At 40.4% G+C, this 19,140-nt stretch overlaps 1 protein-coding gene and 1 long non-coding RNA gene across 2 annotated transcripts; both read right to left on the reverse strand.

Annotated features, from left to right (window-relative positions):
- On the reverse strand, positions 1-1,831 carry LOC135234935 (uncharacterized). The gene is made up of 3 exons (XR_010324245.1): positions 1,431-1,831; positions 641-676; positions 1-292 (listed from the first exon to the last, which is right to left on the reverse strand). It is a non-coding gene; the product is annotated as an uncharacterized LOC135234935 (long non-coding RNA).
- Positions 1,832-4,769: 2,938 nt separating this feature from the next.
- Positions 4,770-8,730, reverse strand: LOC135234934 (uncharacterized). Its single transcript, XM_064300070.1, has 3 exons — positions 8,448-8,730; positions 7,223-7,504; positions 4,770-5,806 (listed from the first exon to the last, which is right to left on the reverse strand). The coding sequence occupies exons 1-3, from the start codon at positions 8,638-8,640 to the stop codon at positions 5,649-5,651; spliced, it is 633 nt and encodes a 210-aa protein (XP_064156140.1). The 5' UTR covers positions 8,641-8,730; the 3' UTR covers positions 4,770-5,648.
- Positions 8,731-19,140: the final 10,410 nt, after the last annotated feature.

A 19,140-nucleotide genomic window follows, 5' to 3' on the forward strand; every position in this document is an offset into this window, starting at 1 on the left:
GAGACTGTTATGGTATGGATGTTACTGAAAGGTCACTCATGTCCTTTTACAGCTTCACACTGATACATTCCGCTCTGTCTCTCTTCCACAGCACTTAGGACCAACACAGACACAGAGCCGTTACTACTGGAGGCTGGAAGTTGTGTTAGACTCCCCTGTCTGTGTCTGGTCCACACAAATGTCCATCCCTCAGATTCAATAACCTGACAGCTGAGAGTAATTGTCTCTCCTGGGAACACATCTGGCCATGGAGGATTAGCAGTCAGACGAACAGCAGGACTTGACTGTGCAGCTGAAACAGTTATAAAAAACAGAATCAAACAGTTTTACAATGCAGAGTTTAGTTTAATACATAATATCAATGCACATACCGTATGGTTTCTACTTCTAAATTAAAATTAAAATTAACTATGTTACATTTTCTGAATGCACATTTTTCCTAAATGTAACCTAAATATTTCCTCATATTTTTGCATTATTAATATTGCAACAACAAACTTTGAGTCTGTCAGAAAGAATGGGTTTTGAAAAGTTGTCATGATCTTTATGAATTCTGGTTTATAATTGCTGTGCGTGTTCCACGAAACAAATGCGTGGTAATTATGTCGAAACATAGATCTTAGGAATTTAATATCTATACCTTTCTGAACACCAAAAAACACCAGTGCTGTTGCATCTGAAACAGGAAGAAAGCAATGTAAATTGCAATATCTGATCCAGTGTGAATGAATGTTTGTATAAAATGATTTTATTTTCACCTTAAAAACACAAATCCTTTTTTTGCAAACTTGGACCGATTTTCATTAAACATTGCTGTATAATGCCCCATTTTTTAGTAGCTAAGTGTTCTTGATAGTATGCAATTTTCACTCACTCCATCTTTCATACAGTATGGTAACTTAATAAGCTCAGACCAGTTCAGCAATTATTGAAGTATGATTGTTCAGACACAAGAGACAGTCATATATTTGAAAATACGTGTTGCCAGTTTTCATAAAGTTAATTGTGAAGATTGAACATCTTTAATAATATTGTTCAGTCGAATTCACAGACAATCACATGCAATCACAATAATACACAGCAGGACTACAGTACATATGTATATGGAAGCATGGCATGACCTATCATATCATGATCAGTAAGATTCAAGGCATAATATATAAAATCATAATAATGCCACTTTAGTCAGTCTTAACCATACATGTATTCTTTCATTTATTTCACCACGTCTACATGTTCACATGAAATGTAGATTTCTTTATTTAACCAGGAAAAACCCCATTGAGATCGAAATCTCTTATGCAAGGGGGACCTGACATAAAACACAAAGTTATGAAGTTACACAAGACATTAGACAAACAACAAATCAGTTACAAACATCAAATGGAGAAAGAGATAGCAGTGCAACAGTAAACAAAAAGATTACTTACAAAATGGAAAGCACAGAAATGTGTCATGAGGCTTCATTCTTGCTTTAGACATCAGATAAGTGCATTGCCTACGCTGTGGTCATCACAGCTGCCTCTATTAATAGGTATTAGGCGAAAACTAGGAAACTTGTGATGGAAGATTTTGAAAATAAAAAAAAAACAAACAAAATAAAAAACCCATATCCTCTGTCACTCTGCACCCGTTTGCCGCTTGGTAGCTAGATGCGACAGTGCCCGACCACACGGCCTTTAATCGTTTCACCGCTGCCGTTTTTGAGATCTTCTGCTGGTGTATCTCACTGATAGTGCCACGGTAAACATAAATTAACACGTTACCAGAGCAACCACTTCGGAAAGAGAGCCGTGAGAACAGTCCCTAACAGAGTTTGCGGTCTGTAAAAACAGTGCTAAGTGCTAACAGTGTTTAACATCACATTTGTGTTCATTTTTGTTGAACAGTCTATTGTCACCTTGAACTACATATAAAAATATATGACATTACACTGTTTGACTGTCTGTTTCTCACACACACACATACACACACACAAGCACATGCGTGCACGCACACACACATACACACACACACACAAACACAAGCTGCACAAGAAGCTGCTTCTTCCAGCTCATACCAGTGCAAGCCCAGCTCATGCACTGCGATGTGAAAAGAAGCAGTGAATTGGCATACGTATCCTTGAGGAGAGGACATGTTTGAATGCGTGGTCTCGGAATGACTAACTGACTTCTTAACCATGCGGTAGAGCTGACTTTGACAGTGAAAAAACCTATGAAAAAAAAATAAATCTGCCCAGCCTGATTGGTGTGGGGCTCCAACCTCCCCTTAATCAATTTGCATAAAGAGTATCTTTTTTCAACACAACTATGTAGAGCAGCAGTTCCTGCACTTTCCCCACTCTTACAACGGAGGCAGCATCACAAATCACTCCCCAAAGATTAGGGCATAAAGCAGGAATTTGGCAGGTAAGGGATAAACCATGATGTTTTTCAGATAGAAGAGACCTTAAAGAATAGGAATATGATATTAAATATCAAAAATGTTAAAAATCCATTGTGCCAGAATTTTACAAAAACATGCTCAACTGTGCGGTTGATATGTCAGTAAAGGGTGGACATGACCATGAGGCAGGGCAGATGTTAGCATAGTAGTTAGTGTGGTAGGAAGATGTTTGAGTGGAAAAAGTGAACAAATACAATGAAATTATATTATATTACTAAAACACAATATTATCCCATTACATTATACACTGCCTGGCCAAAAAAAAAGGTTGCAGTTTGGATTTTTTGGACAGTGCCCACTGTACAAGCCTCTGGAGGCAGTCTGGGGTTGCTTCAGTTGGTCAGGTCTAGGCTCAGCAATGTTATGCGGCAATAAAATTAAGTCAGCTGAGGACCTGAATGTACTGAATGACCAGGTTATCCCACCAATGGATTTTTTTCTTCCCTGACGGCACGGGCATATTCCAGGACGACAATGCCAAGATTTATCACGCTCATATTGTGAAAGAGTTGTTCTGGGAGCATGAGGAATCATTTTCACACATGAATTGGCCACCACAGGGTCCTGACCTTAACCCCATTGAAAATCTTTGAGATGTGCTGGAGAAGACTTTACGGAGTGGTTTGACTCTTCCATTGTCAATACAAGATAATGCAATTCTGGACAGAAATAAATGTTGTGACATTGCATAAGGTTGTCGAAACAATGCCACGGCGAATGTGCATGCACATATATGTTATGGGAAAACATGTAGTGCAATGTATTGTTTCATTCTTAGTGATGGACACCAAATTTTTCTATGGCAGAGGAAAGAATAGCAAAGCTGTGGTCCCCCTTGATCCAGAGGAGTCAGACATAGAGGACAGTGATGAGGACTTGGATGATCCTGACTATGTGCCAAGGCACACAGGTGACACAGTTGAAGAGCTACCAATCCCTGAGCTTAGTGAGCCTGATACACGCCCAGCCTGTGGTCCACAGCGAGGGCGATGCAAACTCTGCCCAAAGGGGGTGTCACAATAGAAGTGTGCAGAGTGCGGAGTCCTCCTGTGTCTAAACAGCACACAGCAGTGCTTTGTCACGTATCATCTCAAATGAAAGCTGAAAATGAGGTGAATAAGAGATTCCAAATCTGATCAGTTGAAAAAATATGTTCAGGACTGAGCATGAACTCAAATACCTGCAATGGGTGTTTTTTAAAGTTTAAAGTTTTTTAAGTTTTGTTCATGAGTTTATACTTAAAATAAAATGACGATGTCTGAAACGGTGCCTGATTATAAAGCAGAAATGCCACACAATGGAGTATCTATACATGTATACAGATGTTTGTTCCAAATCGTAGTTAATGATATGTTCGATATGAAATATGTAATCAAAATGAAATCAATGATACCCAATGATACATACATATTTAAACTGTTTTGTTCATAGAAACAAAATAGTTTAAACTTATAAAATGACAATCAAACAGTGTCTAATTTTAAAGCAGAAATGCCATATGATCCAGTATATGTCAATATATACATATTTGTGGACCTAGCCATTGTAAATGATGGGTCATTTACAGGCCAAAAACATGTTGATGGAGTGTAAAAAAGAGTAATAAATTGTTTTAAGGTTTTAAAGAGAGATTAAAGTGATTGTGTTTCAGGAAAAATGTTCAGAAATATAGCACTTTGTGAATAGCATCTTTTACAATAAACTGACATCTCAACCGTACGGTAGAGGTCTATAATTTCTAAAAAAAGGGGTCAAGTTATGAAAAAAACTGTTGGACATTGTTATTTGGTGCTCTAGTAATAGGTGTTTATGGTGTTTATGTAGGACGGAGTGTAGCACAGTGGGTAAGGAACAGGGCTTGTAACCGAAATGTCGTAGGTTCGAATCCCGGGCAAGGACACTGCCGTTGTACCCTTGAGCAAGGTACTTAACCTGCATTGCTTCAGTATATATCCAGCTGTATAAATGGATACAATGTAAAAAATGCTGTGTTAAAGTTGTGTAAGTCGCTCTGGATAAGAGCGTCTGCTAAATGCCTGTAATGGTTAAATAATTTTTTCATAACCTATTTCAATGAGTGACAGTTAAAGGGTTAAGAGCAGAGCTATCAAGATGGCTCCTGAAAATAATTGGGGCAGCAGAGTAGTACAATGGGTAAGAAGCTGGTTTTGTAACCTAATGGTCCCCGGTTCGATTCCCCGGTAGGACACTGTTACGTCCCAAAAGCCAACCGAAGTTCCAATAACCAGGGACAGCAACATAACAAACTGAACAAGGAGTCAAAATCTATATACAAACATAGAAGATTTATTACAATCAATGAGACAACAAAACAGAACACATTACCATATGTAGGCTAAACAGGAGGGTTCAGGCAGAAAACAGACAGCTAGGCTACTCTTCATCTAAAAGAAACCACAGTTGACTTTCTGGCCTAACTATCTAAAAATGTGTGAAATCTCTACAACAAACCATTTTTAAAAGCCCCCTTCAACCGAGGTGTCTTCAGGCTTTATCCAGTTGACTGTTAGGACACAGGTGTGCATCGTCAAGCAATCAAACCCCAATCAGCTCCACCTGCAGGATTAAGACATGCAGACTCCAAATCAAGGGAATGTAACAGACACCGCTGCTGTACCCTTGAGCAAGGTACTTAACCTGCATGTATCCAGCTGTATAACTGGATACAATGTAAATGCTAAGTAAGGATGTGCTTATGTGTTCTATTTATAAATAATGAAGGTAATGCAAAAAAAAAAAGTGCTCTCCAGTTACACAAGTTTCCCAATTTACATTACAGCCATTTAACAGACACTCTTATCTTGAGCTTCTTTCACAATATTTACATTGCATCCATTAACATAGTATCAATTTATATAGCTGGATATATATTGAAGCAATGCAGGTTAAGTACCATGGTGTACCCTGCCCTACGCGAAGAATGACATGCAGAATGACACTGATTAGAAGTAATGCGATGACCAGGGCTGCGTAAGAGTGCAAACTATCCCTAATGGCAATTCATGAAAAAAACTCCTGTATTTCAAAGCCATGTTTCGCCAGATATTACATTAAGCCTTCAAGCCCGTAAGATGCACATTTTTATATATATTTTTAGCAAGTCTACTTTAATAAATGATACAATATGTCATGTAATGTTTAGCAAAGCAATAATGAAAATAAACTCATGCCACGCTGTGTGGTCAGGTATGGTCAGTTTGTTCAGCCAGTTCCTCCCCACTGTGTACCACTTTCCGGCGTGATACCCATCTCCAGAAGGCTGGATTCACAATGATTGACAGAAAGAGGAGGACTGCCACGCCCACACAGATCCGAACCACATTCTCCACAGCACGGTAAACTGAGGGAGCAAAAAAACAAAGAAGTCAAGGGTTGAAACAGGCCTGGGAATACAAACTAGATGCATTTCAGAATTTGTCAACACATTTTAGTCTGTTCAGACAAGCATTTCATGTACATTTCTGTAACATTAATCAAATACAATCAGACCTAAAACTAGGCTATTTTGTGACTCCGTTATATGCACTACACGGCCAAAAGTATGTGGACACCTGACATCCAACGGCTCATTCAAAATGACAGGCATTAATGTGGAGTTGGGCCACCCTTTGCTGCTATAACAACCTCCACTCTTTTGGGAAGGCTTTATATTAGATGTAGGAGTATCGCTGCAGGGATTTGATTCCATTCAGCTACTAGAGCATTAGTGAGATCAGGCACTGATTGGGCGATTAGGCCTGGCTCACAGTTTGCTTTCCAATTGAGCCCACAGTTGTTGGATGGGGTTGAGATCAGGGCTCTGTCCAGGTGAGTAAAGTTAGACTGATCACAACAAAACCATTTATATATGGACCTCGCTGTTTTCCCGTGGGAATTGTCATGCTGAAACAGGAAAGGGCCTTCCCCGAACTGTTGCCACGAAATTGGAAGCAAAGATTCATCTAGAATGACATTGCGTTAAGATTTGCCTTCACTGAATCAAAGGGGCCTAGCCCAAACCACGAAAAACAGCCCCAGACCAAGGAGTGTCCAGATACTTTTGTTCATATAGTGTATCATTGGAGCCTATTTCTCAGTGCATAACTATGTGCATCTATATGACACAAAAGCCAGCAAAATTATTATTGGCTAACCAGCTACAACTGAGATATCCAAGTTTCTGAAAAAATAACAACTGAACCATATGAATCTCTGCATTTAATGCTCTTTTTGAGACTGTGGTCGGGGTTCTGTCAATTTGTCCAGCCTTTTTGAAATGTCCCACCTGTAATGCAAATTCATAGTCATGCTGCAAATTCAGCATCATGCCTTTACATACAGTGCCATCCTAAACAGTTCACGCCCCTGATTAAAATGAGCAAAGGCTGTATGAAATAAACAATACCAATAACGATCTGGGACAATTATACTGGGACAATTATATTGAGTTAGTATAAAATAATACAAATCATTTTCCAGCATGCTGCCTTTGCTCTTCCTGAATGAATAATTTTGGAGGGCATTGTACATGTCCTCCTTTTTCTGTCTGTCTTCGTTGTAAATTTATACAGTGATTCACAGTTTAAACATAAAAAATACAATATAATATAATACATTTAATTTACATCTTTATATTTTACATCATAAATCAAAAACAGAGGTCAACTAATATTAGGCTATACATAAATGACAATGTATGATACACAAGGGTACAATGGATATTTAAATGGATTAAACCCTTTATTTGTCTGTGATCTCAATTATAAATTGAACTTACTGTTATGGCTTGGCATGAAGCCTTCACTGATGAGGGAGTAGTACGGTCTGTCTGTCCTGTTCCCACTACATCTATATTCACCATCAGAGGAGCTATCCCAGAATCCCACTGTGTGCCTCTGTCCAGTGTGGTTTAGTGAGATCTGTGTTCCGTCTCTGTACCACGTGTAGTTCCAGTCAGCAGAAGTTAAGCCCTGAAGCTCACACCTCATTGCTAGAGTGCCTTTAGTGATGAAGACCCCCATCCATCCTTCATCCAAGGTCACTACCGCCTGAGGCAGAGCTGCAAGATCATACATTGCTTATCATCCAACTCAACATGTTACATGGGAAAACAGATATAGGTCATTGAATCTATAATCCACTAGGCCTTACATTGCATGATTAATAGCAGAAAGTTACTGTAGTTGGAATGACAGGTCTCTCTCCCTATCGTGGCACATGATACCAGAAAAAGGGAATTCCTCTTCACATTGGTGGACAGCTGATGAAATTCGTTGCCTTCTTAATGCGTGTATGTAGTGTGCTGTACTCCAGTTATAATATGTCAGAACCATGTTGCTGTTTGACATCAAAGTGAGTAATCTGGCAGGGTTTATAGCCAATAGGACCTTGCAAGTGAACTCATGAATGGAATAAATAGCTAGGAATTGTATGCCTAATACTGTAATATGTTATTTTAATTTTAAAAATAAAATTACTCACACATTTTGTTTCAGGCCTAATAACTCAACAGGCCTGACAACACAATCGTGCTCTAAATTGTGTTACCGGGTAAAAACGGTAATAAGCAACAATTTATTCATCCTATCAACTGGCACCACACAGCCCTGTAGTGAGGGGTAAGGCTGTGATTCTGTGAGTCCAGCACGTTCTCATATAAAATAACGACTGGGCTTCAGATTTATCACAGAAAGTAGTTATATGACATCATTAATTAATTTGCATATTTGACTGTCTTAAGTACATTAACTTCATATATATGCGCATTATATTCCCATTGCTCATGAGAGGCAGATGAATGGCAGCTCTCTCTCACTCCTCTTAACTCAGTTATGGTGCCAATAACTGCCAAATGTTTTTTTTTAAATCTCAAGTGAACAGTTTTTAATCGGATAATGTCAGGCAGTACAAGCCTGACACATAGAAAATGGTAAATAGTGGCAAACAGCTTGCAGTTCAAACGTATCAGTTAACTTTGGACATGCAAAATAAATCATATTTACCTCGTACAGTCAATGCGGCAGAGTTGCCAATCAGAGAGTGCACAGATGCTGTCCTTGTAAGTTCTCCTCTGCAGGTGTACAGTCCAGCATGTGACTGATCAGCAGAGAGGATTGTGTATGTGTCTCCATTTACACTGCTGGAGTCAGCCTTGTCTACAGGAAGCTCCAGTCCATCTCTGTACCATTTATACATCCACTTTGTAGAGCTGCCCTGAATTACACATCTCAGAGTCACTGTTTCAGTGGGGAAGACGTCTGTCAATCCAGACTGTACAAACAGATATGTTTGTGGTAATACTGTAAATCAATACAACAATTTTGAATTATAAACTGAAAATATCATATCTTCATATATTTATTTAATTATTAAAGCACATGAATCAAAGCCACATTCTGCCATTATAATAGTTCTCACCAGACATTCTTAAAGTCAGAGGATCACTGTAGTCTGAGTAAAAAGGTTCTCTTCCTCTTGCAGCTCTGCAGCGGTACTCTCCACTGTGGGCCAGAGCAGCAGAGCTGATGGTGAAACTGGACCCATCAGTCCTGCTGCTGTCAGTGTTGGGCACAGCGTGTCTCAGTGTGTCTTTGTACCAGAGATACTCCCAGCCAGCAGGATCTCCCCCAAACCCACAGCTCAGGGTGACTCTCTCTCCTGTGTACAGTTCTCCATTGGGGGGAATCTGGGTAATAACAGGTTTTGGTTTTCCCTCTGATGAAGGTAAGGTATGTGCTCAGTGTCATTTAGCATTAATAGATACATTCTCCATCACATACAAGACCATATGTAGGGCCACCAGTATGTCTCCACCATGTGACCAGCAGGGATTTAAACTTGTATTTCACTGCTTATCATCCAGGGGTCCCCATAGGCACTCAACAGCATAATCAAGTGACTGTTGAGACAAGTGAATTTCCAATTGAGCCGTTTATAAAACATTAGTTGATCTAGTTAGTTAGATAACCAATTAGTTGGCCTAATATAGGGAGAGTCAGGCACAAAAGTGAACATGGAATGACTGTTAAATGCAGTGCAAAGCATATCTTTGAGCCATTGTCCACCCTCCTGGTCCTGGAGAGCCACAGGGTTTGCTGGATTTCATTGTTAGTCAGCACTTAATTAGCACAGCAATTGATCAGTTAAAGTTGTAGATTACACGGTTAACTCAGGGCACCTGCTTGCTTGGGTCTCAATTAGTCGCTGATCATAAAGAAAAAATAAAAAGCAACATACTCTGTGGCTGTCCAAGACCAGGATTGAGTATCGCTTACGTAGAAACAAAAACACATCCATATGAAGTAGGGGTGTCCAATCTCAGCCAGTGTGTCCATGATTTAGTTTCAGCCCAGCCCTAAGACACCAGATTTGACTTAAGGACTTGATTGAAGACTATAATTAGTTCATTAGTTGAATTATCAATATATCTTTTTTATTCATTTTTTTTTCTGCAAGTAAAACATTGCCCTTCATTTTAATGAGCCATTCCCCACTGCTTCTAACAAAACCTATCATGCCCCTGTACAACATAGAAATACTGCAGCATGTCTATTTTAGTATATAATCAAATGTAATTTAACATGTGAGTGTTGCTTGTAAACACTACAATTAACCATCATCTGTGCTTAATTAGTGGAAATTACATTATCAACTGAGATTATTGAGGTGGTGCAAATGGGGTAATTGTTTGAGAAGGGGCGTGACAAAGAAGCTATAGTGACCTCTATCGTTTAGAAGACTGAAGTACAATGCGAGAACACAAGGGGAGACAAACTGGAGGCCCTAATCATAGGATTAAAGAATGAAGCAATTGTCACAAACCCATCAGACACATTTAATATAAATTGTCCGTGGAAAGACTGGATAATGGAGTTCTGACACCCATACACCAGTACTTCAAACTAGCAACTCACTGTAATTCAGAGCAAGACACATCGGATCATATTATACAAAACCGTATTTCTTGGTCCAAATAACATTGTGAAATTTTTTCATTTTTTCTCAATTTAGTTTGGAAGCAAAGAACACATGACATGCAAAATGTTCAGGTAAAATAAATCATATTTACCTCGTACACTTAACGTAGCAGAGCTGCCAATCAGAGAGTGTACAGATGCTCTCCTTGTAAGTTCTCCTCTGCAGGTGTACAGTCCAGCATGTGACTGATCAGCAGAGAGGATTGTGTATGTGTCTCCATTTACACTGCTGGAGTCAGCCTTGTCTACAGGAAGCTCCAGTCCATCTCTGTACCATTTATACATCCACTCTGTAGAGCTGCCCTGAATTACACACCTCAGAGTCACTGTTTCAGTGGGGAAGACCTCTGTCCATCCAGACTGAACGGTCAACTGGGCTTGTGGGAGAGCTGAAAGTTTACATGACAGTTTATTGCTGTAAATGGAAGCCTTCACAAGACACCTGCTTTCAAAGATGCATTCTGATCTTTCAATGGGTTCCACCAGACATTTTTCTTAGGCTGAATCTAAATGTCCAGTCTTCCCCGCACGTGCAGACTGGCAGTCTTAACGGGCACATACCCATGAAGTCCAGAGTGGGTAGAGCTGCCCAATTCTACAATTCATCAAGTCTGCAGGGGAGCTCATGAAGACTTCCAGAGAGTCCGCTTCGCTGCAGACTCCCCCGGACTTTGCCAGTGGGATTACCCAAAATTCACACCAATAAGGAAGTGATGATATAAAAGATGAGAAGGATGCAATGCCAGAAGAACAAAAAAAAAAAAAAAAAAACATGGCGGGAAAACAACCATGGGAGGTTTTCCGATTCAAGGAGAGCATAATTAATATGACCTAAATGTATAATGCAGACATTGATTTATTTATTTTTTATTTTGAAATTAGTAGTGGTCATATCCACGGCAACGAGTGAGGTCTAATGTCCAGTCCCCTAGTGTGGAGTGCGGACATTTGGATTCAGCCTTAGATATCCACAAAGTAAACAAGTAACATTGTGACAGGCAGAGACGGGTAATGAAGTTGAGTATACCTCTTCTTATTCCCCTCTCAGATACAAACAGAGCAATTCTACGTGCTGTGTTAATTAAAATAAACACAATATGACTGTTGCTCATACTGTCCACATTGAAAATGAAGAACTTTTCACACTTATGTATCAGATTCAGATTAACCGGCCTGCTGACTTTAGACTGAACTGATTTTTTTGTAAACACATGTGCAAATTGCAGAAAGAAAAGAAATCATAATTACCTCGTACAGTCAATGTAGCAGAGCTGCCAATCAGAGAGTGTACAGATGCTCTCCTTGTAAGTTCTCCTCTGCAGGTGTACAGTCCAGCATGTGACTGATCAGCAGAGAGGATTGTGTATGTGTCTCCATTTACACTGCTAGAGCCAGTCTTGTCTACAGGAAGCTCCCTTCCATCTCTGTACCATTTATACATCCACTCTGTAGAGCTGCCCTGAATTACACACCGCAGAGTCACTGTTTCAGTGGGGAAGACCTCTGTCCATCCAGACTGAATGGTCAGCTGGGCTTGTGGGAGAGCTGAAAGTTTACATGACAGTTTATTGCTGTAAATGGAAGCCTTCATAAGACCCCTGCTTTCAAAGATGCATTCTGATCTTTCAATGGGTTCCACCAGATATAGTTATTAGGCTGAATCTAAATGTCCAGTCTTCCCCGCATGTGCAGACTGGCAGTCTTCACGGGCACATACCCATGAAGTCCAGACTGGGTAGAGCTGCCCAATTCTACAGTTCATAAAGTCTGCAGGGGAGCTCATGAAGACTTCCAGAGAGTCCGCTTCGGTGCAGACTCCCCCGGACTTTGCCAGTGGGATTACCCAAAATTCACAGCAATAAGGAAGTGATGATATAAAAGACGAGAAGGATGCAATGCCAGAAGAACAAAAAATAATAATAAAAACATGGCGGGAAAACAACCATGGGAGGTTTTCCGATGCAAGGAGAGCATAATTAATATGACCTAAATGTATAATGCAGACATTGATTTATTTATTTTTTATTTTGAAATTAGTAGTGGTCATATCCACGACAACGAGTGAGGTCTGATGTCCAGTCCCCTAGTGTGGAGTGCGGACATTTGGATTCAGCCTTAGATATCCACAAAGTAAACAAGTAACATTGTGACAGGCAGAGACGGGTAATGAAGTTGAGTATCCCTCTTCTTATTCCCCTCTCAGATACAAACAGAGCAATTCTATATATGTGCTATGTGGTTAATTATCAAATAAACACAACATAATGACTAGTGTGGGGACTGATACAACGTGTCACACTTGCAACATAATGAATGAACATTGTTCACACTTATTATCCTAAGAATTACAGATTGAAACGACGGCCTGCAATGACTAAGGACTGAAACTGTGAATTTTTTTTTGTAGAAAAACACATGATGTGCAAATTGTTGACAGAAAATAAATCATATTTACCTCGTACACTTAATGTAGCAGAGCTGCTAATCATAGAGTGTACAGATGCTCTCCTTGTAAGTTCTCCTCTGCAGGTGTACAGTCCAGCATGTGACTGATCAGCAGAGAGGATTGTGTATGTGTCTCCATTGACACTGTTCGAGTTAGCCTTGTCTACAGGAAGCTCCCTTCCCTCTCTGTACCATTTATACTTCCACTCTGCAGAGCTGCCCTGAATTGCACACCTCAGAGTCACTGTTTCAGTGGGGAAGACCTCTGTCCATCCAGACTGCACGGTCAGATGTGTTTGAGGTAATACTGTAAATCAATACAACAATTTTGAATTATAAACTTAAAGTATCATGAAATGCTCCTCATAATTTTATTAAATTAATAAAGCACATGAATAAAATCCACACTCTGCTATTGTAATAGTTCTCACCAGATATTTCTAAAGTCAGAGGATCACTGTGGTCTGAGTAAAAAGGTTGTCTTCCTCTTGCAGCTCTACAGCGGTACTCTCCACTGTGGGCCAGAGCAGCAGAGCTGATGGTGAAACTGGACCCATCAGTCCTGCTGCTGTCAGTGTTGGGCACAGTGTGTCTCAGTGGGTCTTTGTACCAGACAAACTCCCAGCCAGCAGGGTCTCCCCCAAACCCACAGCTCAGGGTGACTCTCTCTCCTGTGTACATCGCTCTACTGGGGGGATTCTGGGTAATAACAGGCTTTGGTTTTCCCCCTGATAAAGGTAAAGCATGTGCTCAGTGTCATTTCTTAGCATTCATAAACATTAACAGTCTTCATCACATAGAAGATCATATTCTGTAAAGACTGAAGAAAACCTCCAAAACTCACCAGACACATGTAACAGAAATGATCCAGGGGAAGACTGGATCACAGGGTTTTGTCCTCGTTCGCCCTGACACCGGTACTCTCCACTGTCTGACTCTCTTACAGACTGCAGGATGTGCTTTTGTTGGCTTTCAGTACTGCGGGCATAGAGGCTCTCTAATCTTCCCTGGGTGTTTCTGCTCCATGAATATCTCCAGCCAGACCCTTTCCTGATGTCACAAGCTAAGCTAACAGTTTCTCCTGTGAACATCACTGAGGCTGGGGGATCTGTGACTATGACAGTCTGAGGACGATCAGCTGAAATGGAGATAAGAACATTGAAGAGATGTTGTCATAACGCTTTACTTAATATAATTTTTGAAGCAAAAAAAGAACCACTATTTGAGGGGAGCAATTTACAATTACACTACTCACCAGAGACTATTATGGTATGGAGGTTACTGATCTCTCGCTCATTTCCTTTTACAGCTTCACACTGATAGATTCCGCTCTGTCTCTCACTCACAGCACTCAGGACCAACACAGACACAGAGCCGTGACTACTGGAGGCTGTAAGTTGTGTTTGACCCCCCTGTCCGTGTCTGGTCCACACAAATGTCCATCCCTCAGATTCAATAATCTGACAGGTGAGAGTAATTGTCTCCCCTGGGAACTCATCTGACCATGGAGGATTAGCAGCCAGACGAACAGCAGGACTTGACTGTGCAGCTGAAACAGTTATAAAAAACAGAATCAAATAGTTTTAAAATACAGAGTATCAATACATGAAGTATTTAATATATAGTATCAATGAAAATATGCATTCTGCCTTGAAATATAAATTTAAATGAACTACATTACATTTGCTAAATGTAAATTTTCCCTTTACGTATCCTAAATTTTTCCTCCTTTCTTGAATTATTTATACTGCAACAACAAACTTTGAGTTTGTCAGAAAGAATGGGTTTTGGAAAGTTGTCATGATCTTAATGAATTCTGGTTTATTCTGTTCCACAAATCAAATGCATGGTAATTATGTCCCTGTCAAAATATAGATCTTAGGAACTTAATATCTATACCTTTGTGTACACCAAAAACCACCAATGCAGTGGCATCTGAAACATGGAGAAAGAAATGTAAATTGCAACATCTGATCCAGTGTGAATGAATGTTAGTATAAAATTATTTTATTACACTCTCAGTAAAAATGGTTGTTTGGCTTCTCTTCATAGTGAAACCATTTTTAGTTTTTATGGAACCCTCTATGGTTGGTGTAAAAAATGTGAAAGCTCCTAGATTGAAACATTTTGCCTGACAAAGAACTCTTGAACTAGTCAGGGTCCCTCCATGGAGACACAGAAGAGCCTTTTTGAACCCTTTTTTCTGAGAGTGTATTTTCACTTTGAAAACACCGATCCTTTTTTTTTTTTTTGCAATGCTGTATAATGTCCAATTTTTGAGTAGCTAAATGTTCTTGATAGTGTATAATTTTCACTCACTCCATCTTTCATACAGTATAGCAGGGGTGGCCAACCCAGGTCCTGGAGAGCCACAGGGTCTGCTGGTTTTAGTTTTTACTCTGCACTTAATTATCAATTATAGCAGTTGATTACACCGTTAACTCACCTCACCTGGCTTCTTCAGTCTAAGTGGTTGCTGTATTTAAGGTGAAAACAAAAACCAGCAGACCCTGCGGCTCCCCAGGACCAGGGTTGGCCACCCCTGCAGTATAGTAACTTTATAAGCTCACACCAGTTCAGCAATTATTGAAGTGTGATTGTTCACAAGAGACAGTCATACGTTTGAAAGTATGTGTTGCATGTTTTCATAAAGTTAATTGTGAAGAACTGTGCCTCTTTCACAATATTGTGCAGTCAAATTTACAGATTAGCAGTCACAATAATACACAGCAAGACTTCTGCCCATAACAGGAATTATAAATGTATTCAGATTTTCCACAACATAGCTGTTTTTGTAATGTCTCACATACTATACGTATTATGCATTGTAATCATAATTCATATATGTTACCAGATAAGTATTGCTTGAAATTGCATTAAAATTCTTCTACTTACAAAGCAGAAAGAACATGGTGTCCGGCTTCATCCTGATTACTAATACTGTGTAAACTCCCCACTAGAAACCACGAGGACGTTTTCGTTCACCTCAGTTCCCACAACCCTTTGCAAAGAGGAAATGCAACAGGCACAGCAGTGACACAGCTGAAACAAATGCAGTGCCTGCATGTAGTTATGGTCTCTTCGGGCCCCTTAGAAAATGCAGAAATTCATTTAAAATTGGTGTGATATATAGCCGAAAATTGCATGCATATTCTCCCTACCAAAACAGTTGCCCTCTTAGGAAGGTAGAAAGATAATTGTTTATTGCTCCAGTGATTAGTTTGCAGACAGTGGGGAGTGTGGGGGGGGGGGGGGGGGGGGGGGGGCAGGGGGGGGGGGGGTGTCTCTTTGATTGCAGCTTCCAGGCTCTGGAAATATACTATTTTGAATATTAGAACAATTCTGTCACTGTTCTTTTTTAAAATGTAAAAATATAATTTTTTATAAACTCACTTTTAATGCCTTTTTATTCTTAGTTCATTTTTTCCCTTTTGCCTTTAGAAATGGATTTATTTGCTCTGATGTTTTTGTGGGCTTGCACTGGTATGAGCTGGAAGAAGAAGTTTCTTGTGCAGCTTGTGTTTGTGTTTGTGTGTGAGAGAGAGAGAGAAACAGACAGATAAACACTGTAATGTCATATATTTTTATGTGTAGTTCAAGGTGACTATAGTCTGTTCAACAACAATTGACACAAAAGTGATGTTAAACACTTAGCACTGTATTTACAGACCGCAAACTCTGTTAGGGACCGTTCTCACGGCTCTCTTTCCGAAGTGGTTGCTCTGGTAACGTGTTAATTTATTTTTATTGTGACACTATCAGTGAGATACACCAGCAGCAAATCTCAAAAACGGCAGCGGTGAAACGATTAAAGGCCGTGTGGTCGGGCACTGTCCCATAAAACAACCAAGCGGCAAACGGGTGCAGAGTGACAGGGGATATGGGTTTTTTATTTTGTTCGTTTTTTTTAATTTTCAAAATCTTCCATCACAAGTGTCCTAGTTTTCGCCTAATACCTAATAATAGAGGCAGCTGCGATGACCACAGCATAGGCAATGCACTTATCTGATGTCTAAAGCAAGAATGAAGCCTCATGACACATTTCTGTGCTTTCCATTTTGTAAGTAATCTTTTTGTTTACTGTTGCACTGCTGTCTCTTTCTCCATTTGATGTTTGTAACTGATTTGTTGTTTGTCTAATGTCTTGTGTAACTTCATAACTTTGTGTTTTATGTCAGGTTCCCCTTGCATAAGAGATTTCGATCTCAATGGGGTTTTTCCTGGTTAAATAAAGAAATCTACATTTCATGTGAATATGTAGAAGTGGTGAAATAAATGAAAGAATACATGTATGGTTAAGACTGACTAAAGTGACATTATTATGATTTTATATATTATGCCTTGAATCTTACTGATCATGATATGATAGGTCATGCAGTGCTTCCATATACATGCAGACCTAACACACGTGATCCGGCCGACCAGTGGTGTAACTTCGCCACTCACTCCGTCACTCACTCAGTCACAGACATCCGCATTTGTAGGGCTGGCCCTGCTGTTGCAGTCCAGCCAATAAATGAAAGAATACATTAGTGGCGGCTGGTGACTCAAAAAATTGGCGAGGACAGGAAGAAAACCAACCCATGGCATCATGTTATTTTACACTATTTGGCTACTTATCTCTACTTTCTTATGTTCAAGTTATGTTATGATGTTATGTTCAAATGTAGCAATAATCCAACAAGCAACCTAATGCAAACTTACTATACAACTAAGGTAAGTAATGCACCTGAGGTGTATCCCCACCTTCCATAAGGAACAAATATCATATTATTGGGATGGCAGGTATGCCATCCCGCCAAGTTATGCCTTGGCGGGGGCATGCCCCATACCTATACAGCACCGAGAGTTTGGCACTTTTCAGGGTTCCCCACAGAAATAACCAGAACAGCCACAGACACTCAGCCCTTAAAAACATTAAATTCTGTACGTTCTGACCCCATTTCAACAGACATATTTCATAAACAACTTCACATGTCCACACAATAAAGCCCCAAACTAAGGGGATTTTGCGTTTTCTCCTTCTTCTTCTTCTTCTTCTTCTTCTTCCTCTTCTTCTTCTTCTTCTCTTTCTTCTTTTTCTTCTTCTCATTCTTATTTTTCCTGCCGCCTATCCCCCGAACAACATGTCTCCCCATTGGACATTTTACTGACACCAGCCAAATCTTCAACTACACGACCCAATCAAAAACTTGCATACACACGCAAAATACTCATACCTTTTTACTCTGAAACATTTCTAATCTACACAGCTAGTCCACTTGTGGCCTAGTGGGCAAGGTTACAGTCTTGGGATCATAGGGTCTCAGGTTCAAGCCCAGCTAGGAACATGTATCTTTAACCTGCTTTTACCCTCACTAATAATTGTCTACTACTTCTCAATTATTGCTTTTGCACCATATCTACCCGCCGTTCACCAAATGTATGACATCATCACCCTATGCCAAGAATCTCAGAGTGGTGATGGACAACAGGCTGTCCCTCTCCAAGAACATCGCAGCAGTAAGCCGGGCATGCAGATTTTTCCTGTATAACATCCGCAGAATCCGCCCCTTTCTCACCACCTACTCAACGCAGCTCCTGGTCCAAGCAATGGTTCTATCCCGCCTGGACTACTGCAACTCTCTTCTGGCTGGACTACCGACATCTGCCACCAGACCCCTGCAACTCATTCAGAATGCTGCGGCTCGTCTGGTCTTCAACCTCCCCAGACACTCCCACGTCACTCCCCTGCTCACTACCCTCCACTGGCTGCCTGTTATAGCTTGCATCAAATTTAAAACATTGGTCCTAGCATACCAGGCAGTCAAGGGATCAGCCCCAGCATACCTCCACAAGATACTCAAACCCTACATGCCAGCCAGATCCCTCCGTTCTGCTACCTCAGGACGCCTAGCACCTCCCCCTCTTCGCACCTGCACTTCCAGAACACGTCTCCTGTTTGTTCTGGCCCCACGATGGTGGAATGACCTCCCTGTGGAGGTCAGAACAGCTGAGACACTGACCCATTTCAAAAGACGACTGAAGACCCACCTCTTCAGGCTGCACCTCTCCCCATCCCTCCCTACCCCCCTGTAAATGACTGTAAGCTTAGGGTTGTAACTAGGCAGCTGTTTCGTAGGTGACTTAGGTGCATTAACTGTCTTAACTACTGCTTGTATTTTTTCCATAGACTGCGTTGTTGCCGTTCTCGTTGTTTAGTGTTAATCAGTTTAACCTTCAGGGTCCAAGTTGAACTATGCGGTTGTTCTCTGCACTTGGACCGGTACTTCTC

The sequence above is a fragment of the Anguilla rostrata genome, chromosome 11 (genome assembly GCF_018555375.3).
Source record: "Anguilla rostrata isolate EN2019 chromosome 11, ASM1855537v3, whole genome shotgun sequence".
Taxonomy (NCBI): domain Eukaryota; kingdom Metazoa; phylum Chordata; class Actinopteri; order Anguilliformes; family Anguillidae; genus Anguilla; species Anguilla rostrata.

Excerpts from the sequence above, each read along its gene's own strand:
- LOC135234934 (XM_064300070.1), bottom strand. The coding sequence starts at position 8,640 with ATGTATAAATGGTACAGAGATGGACTGGAGCTTCCTGTAGACAAGGCT. Across the intron at positions 7,505-8,447 it reads TGCCGCATTGACTGTACGAG|CTCTGCCTCAGGCGGTAGTG; the intron begins GTAAATATGATT and ends ATGATCTTGCAG. Across the intron at positions 5,807-7,222 it reads CTTCATGCCAAGCCATAACA|TTTACCGTGCTGTGGAGAAT; the intron begins GTAAGTTCAATT and ends TTGCTCCCTCAG.